General features: G+C 43.5%; 1 protein-coding gene and 1 long non-coding RNA gene across 3 annotated transcripts in view; one reads left to right on the forward strand and one right to left on the reverse strand.

Annotated features, from left to right (window-relative positions):
* Positions 1-10,000, forward strand: part of garnl3 (GTPase activating Rap/RanGAP domain like 3) — an 85,789-nt gene that overhangs the window by 17,990 nt on the left and 57,799 nt on the right. The window contains 1 exon segment of the mRNA XM_042058905.1: positions 9,288-9,357. Within this exon segment, the coding sequence (XP_041914839.1) occupies positions 9,288-9,357 (70 nt within the window).
* LOC121679856 lies at positions 44-1,114 on the reverse strand. Of its 2 annotated transcripts, XR_006021449.1 has the most exons (3): positions 1,055-1,114; positions 794-867; positions 44-142 (listed from the first exon to the last, which is right to left on the reverse strand). It is a non-coding gene; the product is annotated as an uncharacterized LOC121679856 (long non-coding RNA). The 2 variants fall into 2 exon arrangements; XR_006021448.1 differs by lacking the exon at positions 1,055-1,114 and having other exon boundaries at positions 794-1,047.

Genomic DNA, 10,000 nt, shown 5'->3' on the forward strand with positions numbered 1-10,000 from the left:
TAGTAACTTACTTCACTTCTGTCTGAATAAAAGCACACAGCAATTTAAATTTTCTGAAAGCATTGTTTATTTTTAAAGCAATGGCAACTGGTCCAGTTGTGCAATGAATGAATGTAGAGCTCCGTCTGAATTCGTCATTTATCTGTATAAAAGAAAGGCACAATGTTAGAAAATTTACCTCAAGACAAACAACAAAATGAACAAAATCTACATGGTTTGCAGGGATTGACACATAATATTTCTCAAACTTCAAAAATAAATAAATGTTGGCCTACCTATTAGGCCTATGTTCAGGTTAAGCTAAGAATGTCAAATGGCCCACAAACCTTCATAAATAGTGACAATGTTAGGCTTAACTAGGACGACCAAATATGATCCTCAAACACGTGCAGTGTTAGAACTAGCAATGCTAAAATGTTAAGTGCGGAATACAGCTGCCACGGTGAAATTTGAAGACACCAGACAGCTAAATTTACCTTTACTAACTCCAAATGATCAAAGGGCAGGCTGCAGGTAACTTTGAAGACGCCAGCTACCAAAGTCATCTTTTCAAATGGTTTAATTACCGTACAAGCAGCAGCTAGCTTGGAAGACACGATAGCTACTGTCTGTAGATAGCTAAAATCCATCTTTTCAAATATTCAAATTAGCAAAAGGGCAAGCTGTAGCGTTAATTTCATTTGAGTGTCACGTGACAAAGATTTGTTGTTTGTGTGTTGGTTGATTCGTTGTTTGATAGCTGTTGCTTTTAAAACAAACACAAAAATAGTAGGCTAGACTACTTTGCACGTACCTGTGATGTTCGATGCAGGCTACAGGATCCTGTGCCATAATTTCTGTTACTTCTCAGGCGTGGTCTGGAAGGTCCTGAACGTTCAATCGTGTTATTAGCTTTATAAGTTTGGTCACGAGATTTACAAGTTTCAGGAACTTAATACTTTCTATTGTTAGGTGAAAGCAAGACTGTGTGTTGAAAATCCATATATGAATAAGTTGAGACAGCTTTCTTTCTTTTTCAGTATTACAAACTCCTTAAAATAAATTGTCAACTCACCTATACATGTACAAGTAGCAAACTTAATTTTTTTATGTCGAAAATGTTCTTCATTTTAAGTTGTATCTACTAACCTCTGAATCATTTTTTAGAGTGTGCCAACTCCTTTCCTTTGTGCCTGGGAAGTGTGCATCCTACATGTAGGGTTCTGAGTCCTTCCTCTGAGCCTGGGAAGTGTGCATCCCACATGTAGGGTTCTGAGTCCTTGGTTCTGAGTCCTTCCTCTGAGCCTGGGAAGTGTGCATCCCACATGTAGGGTTCTGAGTCTAAACAGCCCTGATTAGAGTCCATATACTTAATACAGTTTTTCTCAATTGCTAAAACACAATTTCTGAAACCATGCTCTGTTTTCTTAAAAATTAAACACAAAACCTCAGCTTCAAGCACTATTTACAAAACCTCTGACTCCTCTTGCAAAATCCAAATATTATACTTATACTTATACTTATCAAACTTTCGCCTCATATCAGTTTTACCTGTGCTCAAAATGAAACTTTCACCTCAAAACAGATTTACCTGTGCTCAAAATTAAACTTTCGCTTCAAAACACTGCTCTCAAATCATAAACAAAGTGATCAAAATAATATACACTATCAAGCAGTCACTAAACAATACACCAGAAAATAGAAAACACAGTGTTCAAAACATATATAGTTCTCAGGAAGAAGTACATTTTTAATCTCAAAACAAATTTCATATTTTTTGCCATTGTCTTTTGATGAACGAAAACATCTAGTAGAAATTACTACTGAGTGTGAGTCTAACAGTGTTGGACTCAGAAAACAGCAAACGCTTGTGGTTATGTGGCTTGTGTGTTGAGTATTGAATGTCAGTGTGTGCGTGTGTGTGTGTGTGTGTGTGTGTGTGTGTGTGTGTGTGTGTGTGTGTGTCTAGTAATTTTGGCATTGTCCTTGTTACCTGAGACTCAGTAGTCATGTTTCTCCCATTATCATGTATTTGAATTAAATACATACTCACATATCACATGCATGCACAAACAAACACACACACACACACACACACACACTCACACACACACAAACACACACACACACACACACACAGACACAAACACACTGGTCAAAATACTGAACTCTGACTATATACGGATGCGGACTTACACAATCATTTACTATAACTTAGCGGAAGTCTACTGCATATGCTGTCAGGGTGATAGTGTGTGTGTCTCCCATGTTGTTTTTTTTCTTTTTGGCCGCTGAAATATTAATGAGCTGAGAGTGGTTGCCGGGGAGCACATTCCATCACTCTTTGTGATGTCACAAGTGGGAGCAGCTAAAGTGGGAGACGAGCTACCCGATACACCTCCACTTCCTCTAGTTACAGCTTACCTCACGCCCTGTGTGTGTGTGCGTGTGTGTGTGTGTGTGTGTGTGTGTGTGTGTGTGTGTGTGTGTATGGGTGGGTGAGAAAAGAGGGATTTGTGGACTTAATTGTAAAGGAGGGTGTGATGATGGGGTATACATTTCACTGTATGTGTGTGTGTGTGTGTGTGTGTGTGTGTGTGTGCAGTTTGTATGGCTCCGGCAATAACCCAAGCTCTTTTGAAGACTCACAGTACAATAACACTCGGACCAACATGAACGGACCAACAGAAATGAGCTTCAGTTATTGGACACACACGCGCACACACACACACACACACACACACACACACACACACACACACACACACACACACACACACACACACACACACACATAAAGAGGTAGAGGGGGGGGGTCTTATTATTGATGGTGCTCTTTCCACAGAGAGCAAACCTGACAGAGTTAATCAGGAAAAAGGCAAGATGAAAAGAGGAGAGATGGGACCCATGAAAAACACAGAGGAGAAGAACGAGGGAGAGAGGGAGGAAGATAAGGGGGGTGAGAGAGGGATGAGGAGAAAGAAAGACAGGAAAAAGAAAGAAAGAGGGAGAGAGGAAGATAGAGAGGAGATAATGAGGAAGAAAGAGAGAGGAAAATAAGTGAGAGAGGGGGAGAGAGAGGAAAAAGAACAAGAAAGGTAGAGAGAGGGAGAAAAGACAGAGAGAGGGGAAGAGATGGATGAGGAGAAAGAGAGACAGTAGGAAAATAATGAGAGAGGGAGGAAGAGAGAGGGGGGAAAGAATGAGAGAGGGAGGGGGTAGAGAAAGAAAAATAGATAGTTGGCATGAGAGACATGAGTTTGTGAGTAATTAAGAAAGAAGGTGAGAGAGATAGAATAAAAGCAAGGGATAGAGAGAGGAGGAGGTGGAGGACTGGACTGATGAGCTCATCGTCTCCTGATCCACAGGTCTGTGAGAGAGGGGAGGATTATGGACACGCCCTGGGGCAGCGATGGGGAAGACTGATTGGGGGAGATCAGAGAGGCCAATTGCAGCACACTCTCCCTCTCACACACACACACACACACACACACACGCACACACAATCACACACAGACACACACACACACACACACACACAATCACACACACACACACACACACACAATCACACACACAATCACACACACACACACACACACACACACACACACACACACACACAATCACACACACACACAGACACATACACACACAAATGCACCGTCTCTCTCTCTCTCTCTCTCTCTCTCTCTCACACACACACACACACACACGTAGAATACGCAACGCTTTGCATGATTCACACTTCAAAGACAGAAGAAGTACACGTCATTTTTATCCCTGTAATTCATACACACACACACACACACACACACCCACACAGTCATACACTCGTGCAGGCATGGGCGCACACACACACTCAGGCACGCACACACAAACACACCAGGACACATACACACTCACAGACACACGCACACACAAACTTACAAATTCCTAGTGTGTGTACACACAGTGGTGAGGACAATAAGGTCATTAGGACTTGATGTTTGCCATGGTTACTGGTTGCAAGATGAATGCTGAGTGAGCTATACCCTTGGACAAACAGGACACACACACACACAGAGGCGCAGGCTTCCAAACCCCATCTTTCTATCACATAAAGACACAATGGCACACACACTGGCAAATATACACTTATATCCCTCAGATATGGTCTCTCTCTCTCTCTCTCTCTCTCTCTCTCTCTCTCTCTCTGTGTGTGTGTGTGTGTGTGTGTGCGTGTGCATTAGTCCACAGGCCTTGTGACTGGAACAGTTTCCCAGTCAGTCATTGATTCTGAAGGAGGAATCAAACAACTGGAGGGCTTTGTGTGTATGTGTTTGCATTTGTGTGTGGCATTAGTTAATATATTTACACAATAAAAACTCAAGACTCCAAGCCCGCTTAGGATATATGAGTTACAGCATGTAGCACGTCACGCTTCCCTGGCGGAATGGAGAGGTCTTCTGTTCGCGTCTGTGTTATTTTTCCCTGTTGGTCGCGATGTGGTGAGAACCCATTGATCTTGTTGACTGACGGACGGGGTTCCGTTCAATTATAGCAGATCGCAACATGAATTTAAATCCAGGGACGTTTTCAAGTTGTTTTTGTTCTTGCTTCCTTTGAAAAGAACCACACTCGGATTATGCGATCCCCTCTGAAATTTGAGCAATGCCTAATTGAACACTGACGTAAGAGGAGTTTCCGCATTGAAAAACGGCGGAATGCTGAATGCTACTCGCCCACGTTATGTGGGACTACGGTTAATTTGCTGCTTCTGTAGACGCCAGTGTGAGGTTATGCACTTGTGAAACACACCCCAATCGAGTGTAATTCCATGAGCGACGGAGGAGCCCCTTATTTCTTGGGTGGAACGTGCAGCCGGAGACCCTTGTGGAAGTTTGAGGCATCGTGCATTCTGACATGGTGCAGATCTTGACAGGGCAAAAGGGAAGGAGACACTTTGCCTAAGTCTAGATATGGGGTCCACACTCTGAACATGCTGCAAGTGTTTTGTTGCTATCCATGGCCTGTCCGTTAATTAGACAAGAGCCATATCATAGCATGCACAGCCAAAGCTCCGTTATCCACGGTGTATCAAACATTACAATGAATAGCATACATATTAAGTGGTAAACTGCGCAAGTCAACGCATTCTGATGGGTTGTATACCTCCACCACCCGGTGCGTGCGTGGGAAGGGAAGGCACGATGTTTTTGCGGACAGAACGGCGAGCTCGAGCAGCACCATGCAGCGCGCAGTCGCAAGGAAAGGGAATCCACCGAGATCCCCCCCCCCCCCCCCCCCCCCCACACACACACACACACACACACACAAACACACCATCCCCTCTTCCAGCGCAAAGCGCACCAGTGTGTTGGCCGTCGACAACCCGTCAACCAGCGCAGCAGCCACTGCGCACGCAACTGACGCACACACACTCCAGCAAATACGCACACACACACACAGGGTCTCTCTCTCACACACATTCACAGTCACTCATACGTAGGGGGACGTCTAGTTATGAGAGAGGAGAAGGAAGAGTGACGCTCCGGGAATGTCTCTGCGGTGATGGTTACTAGTCGTCTCCGGTGAAGAAGAGACGCAACGGAGGGGGGGAAAAAACACCAACTTTGACTGCGGAAAGAGAAAAACATTACGTGGGGCCATGAGCGCTCCAGACCCCGCGGCTAACAAACTGTTGAGTTTCAACCAACGGTAAACGCAGTGACTGCATGTCATACTATCTCTCTCTCTCTCTCTCTCTCTCTCTCTCTGTGTGTGTGTGTGTGTGTGTGTGCGCGCGCACGCGCGCGCGCGTGTGTGTGTGTGTGTGCTGTGAATTTCGTCTCAGGTGGCTTGGCATAGGCGCAAGAATGGAAAGCTACCCTGAAACTGTGATCTGTGTATTCATTGAGTTTGGGCGTGCTGTCATTGCAGTGTTTGTTGTCAGAAAACATCCGTGCCTCTCTGGTGCATTCCCTGCCTGCAGTGTGCAACAAGCAGAGCTGTTAGCCTGCCACCTCTCCTCGATATTTTAGCGAACTGAGGGCTCGGCGTGCGGAGGTTGCTTCTCATTGCAAGACTATGTTAAAGGTTTCTATGTCATTGGGAGGCAAGCTCACTGATCGCCATAAAGCTGTGGACGGGGAATATTCAGGGTTGGCTGTGTCATGGTTTGTACAAAAGTCAGTTGTTTTTATTGTGTGTGTGTGTGTGTTTGTTTGTTTGTTTTTTTGCCAAAGGGGTATGCTACCCAGTCACCTATATGCTTCCATCGCTATTCTGAAACTAAGTAAATGAAAACATGTTTGAAATAGATTAGTCTATAATGTTAGGAAACAAGGCACATACAGTATGAATACGAATAACAACACTACGAGGTTAGTTCTATTTAAAGTGTTTTTTTTTTCTCTCACTACAGTTATATTTTTTGTCAAAGTAAGCTGAAAAACAGACACAGGGAAAACATTAATTATTTATGCTAATGGTCCGTCGTTCACGGTAGAATGGAGTTCCATGCGACTCACACACTTAAGCGAGAACGGTAGCGGAAGAAAAAGACTGTCCAGTGGCGGGGGACCGCACAATGCATTCTATATAGGCTGGCTCTCTACGTTTGCGTTTCCTCTCCTTCACCTCCTAGGCTACTCACTTGCCCTGTATGATGTAAGCAGGCTGGCTTTTCACTTGGTAGCCTACTCAGATAAAGCACGACAGGCAGGGCGCTAATAAAATAAAGCAACCTTTGGATGGCCTGTTTGATGTCAGAAATGTTAGATGCCGTGGATGGAGATGGGATTATGACGTGTGTTACTCTCCTCCTCTCCCTCTTTCTCTGTCTGTCTTTCTCTCTCCACGGTTCCAGTAAACTCTCCTGTTTAAGAATGTTGTTGCACTGTTTCAGAAATACTGAATACTCATCAATGATGTTTCCAGTAGTTTCATTAGTGATCACAGCTGTTTCCATTGCCCACACGAAACTACTGTAAAACACCACAGATGAGCATTCTTTCTCTATCTATCTATCGTTCTCTCTCTCTCTATCTCTTTTTCTGTGTGTGTGTATGTGTGTGTGCGTGCATGTGTGTGTGCGTGCGTGCATGTGTGTGTGCATGTGTGTGTGTGTGTGTGTGTGTGTGTGTGTGTGTGTGTGTGTGTGTGTGTGTGTGTGTGTGCGTATGTGTGTGTGTGTGTGTGTGTGTGTGTGTGAAATACTCTGGGCAGGACATGGGCATTGGCAGCTATCTATATTTCCTTCTCTGTTGCAGTTTGTATTGTAGGCTATTTGATCCTTCTGTCCTGTTTTTATTGTCTTTGTTAGGTGACCCTTTCTTAGGTTAGGTGGGGGGGTGGGGGTTTTCAACAGTTTTGTGCAGCATGGTTATGTTGCTAACCTCATTTATTCCCGATTTACGTCTTCTATGCCAACAACAATCCTTGCACCATTGATTATGTTTTCTTTGAACGTGCATGCATAGGAGGGGCAGGTTCGCTCATGGCAAATCATTGTGTGGTGGTCAAAGTTGATATTGTAGTGATAAGTCAATGTATGGGAAATACTGCTGTTTGTTACTGAGAAAAAGCGAACATGGATGGTAATGCTGGAGTTTCACTGGAGTTCACCCTTTCACTTGTTTGTTTTGATCCTTGGCCACTCCCACCTGCCTCACTGCGGACATTCTGTTGCTGTGGCAACACAACAGTGTCTATAAAATTGGAATGCCACTGACTGAGATGTTCCTTGGACTCATCATCATCATCATCATCATTGTCACTACTGAGTAACACATTCATTGAATCTCAATCAGCATCAATGTTAATGATCCCAATCATCTTCATAGTCATCATCACCATAATCATCATCATCATCATCATTTCCACCTCAACACATCTATCACCATTCTATCTCGTGCATTTATTATCACATTTTTGCACACAGCATCAGCATCATCATGATTAGCAGAATTGCTGATCTTGAATCGTGATACGAGATTGTGGGCACTTTTTATCATGATTTCGGTTTCAGTTTGCATATTGTTAAAGCGCTAGTGGTAAGTGTCAAAGAGTGCTGTCACAGTTTATCACTCTTACAGGGCTGTAACAAGCTGTTACAGATTATCAATATATACAGTGTTAGACTGGAAACATAGTGTTACTATACATTCAACAGTAATGTAGTTCAAATGCCCTGCAATACCATAAATACTATAAAATAAATGATCCAACTACGTATTATTACAGCAGTAACAGTTTATCATCATCAATATTAACATCTTCGTCCTCCTCATCCTCCTCCTACATGTATATACTTGCAAAGACTCAAGTGCTATCTTCTACACACACACACACACACACACACACACACACATTCTTACACACATTCACACTCTTACACCACACACACACACACACACACACACACACACATACTGTGATGTAACTGGGGTGAAGGACAGGGCAGAGGCAGGAGGTATTTTATGTATTAGAGGTGTTTTATGAGGACCGGAGGTTAGGTCCCCACAGTTCATCTGCTGCACGCACACACACAGACGTGCTCCGAGTTGGGATGTCAGACAACAGGCAGCATTCATATGACTACTATCTCCAGGAGCAGACACCACTAATGGAACAGTAATGATAGGCCTCTTCTCTCTCTCTCTCTTTCTGTATCTTTCTCTCTCTCTCTCTCACACACACACACACACACTTAGACACACAGATGTGGACACATGCACACACACACACCTACACACACACACACCTACAGTTGCACTCAAACATAGAGACACACACACATGCTCAGACGTATGCTTAACCCTACTTGCATTAGCACACATACATATATCATCATTCACCAGCCCACTCTTATACATATACTTTTTCTCTCTCTCAATTTCTCTCTCTCTCTCTCTCTCTCTCACACACACACACACACACACATACACATGCACACACAGACCACAGACACACACACACACACACACACACTTGTACATGGTTTCCTTTCTTGCTCGCTCCCTCTCCCTACCTCTCTTTCTATATCCCTTCCTCTCTTTCGCTCTCTCTCAGTCACACACACACACACACACACCTACTCATAGACACACACACACACACCTGCTGTCTGAACACATGGATCCTAGTAGTAGAGGGGATGGTTTATTTTCCATTCTTAGGTGCGAACTTGTATGTATTTATATTTCAGTCAGCTTGTGTGTTTGTGTGTGTTGATATTTACCTGATGTGTTAATGTTTACCTGTTTGTGTTGATATTTACCTGATATTTGTATGTTGATGTTTACCTGTTTGTCTTTGTGTCCCAGCTCTGCGTCAGAGGACCTTGGCTGCAGGAGAGGGGAGTTCAGCCGGAAACACTACGGATCTGTGGAGCTGGTGAGAACCTCATCCTTGTATTTTACCTCTCTCTCTCTCTCTTTCTCTCTATCTCTCTGTCTTGCTCTCTCTGTCTCACTTTCTCTCCCTCTCTTTCTTTCTCTCTCTCTCTCTCATGAACACACACACTCTCTCTCTCTCTCTCTCTCTCTTTCTCTCTCTCTCTCTGTCTCGCTCTCTGTCTTGTGTGTGTGTGTATTTGTGTGTGTGCATAAATTGTAAAATGATTGGTGACTTTGGTGGGTTGGTGAGTTTTTCATTTAAGGTCTGACTAACGGAAGAACGTAATTACAGTGAGCAATGATTGTTCATCTGCGTGATTCTTCTTTTTTGTGTGGTTTTGCTTTGTTTATTAGTATGTATTTGACTTTCTAGCTTCCCTTTTTAAAGGTAATGGAAAAAAAAACATACAATTGGAAATGTTGTGTCTCTGTCTCTGTCCCACTCTGTCTGCTTTGTTTACCACACAGATACTCTCTTTCTATCTACTTCACATCAGTTGAATCTAGCCATTGCATTTTGTGTGAGACTGATACCTACATCAGACAGACGACAGACTTGCAGACAGATAAACAGCTGGGCAGGTAGATAGGAAGACAGGTAGATTGGGAGACAGGTAGATAGGAAGACAGGTAGATAGGAA

This window comes from Alosa sapidissima, chromosome 13 (assembly GCF_018492685.1).
Source record: "Alosa sapidissima isolate fAloSap1 chromosome 13, fAloSap1.pri, whole genome shotgun sequence".
NCBI classification, from domain to species: domain Eukaryota; kingdom Metazoa; phylum Chordata; class Actinopteri; order Clupeiformes; family Clupeidae; genus Alosa; species Alosa sapidissima.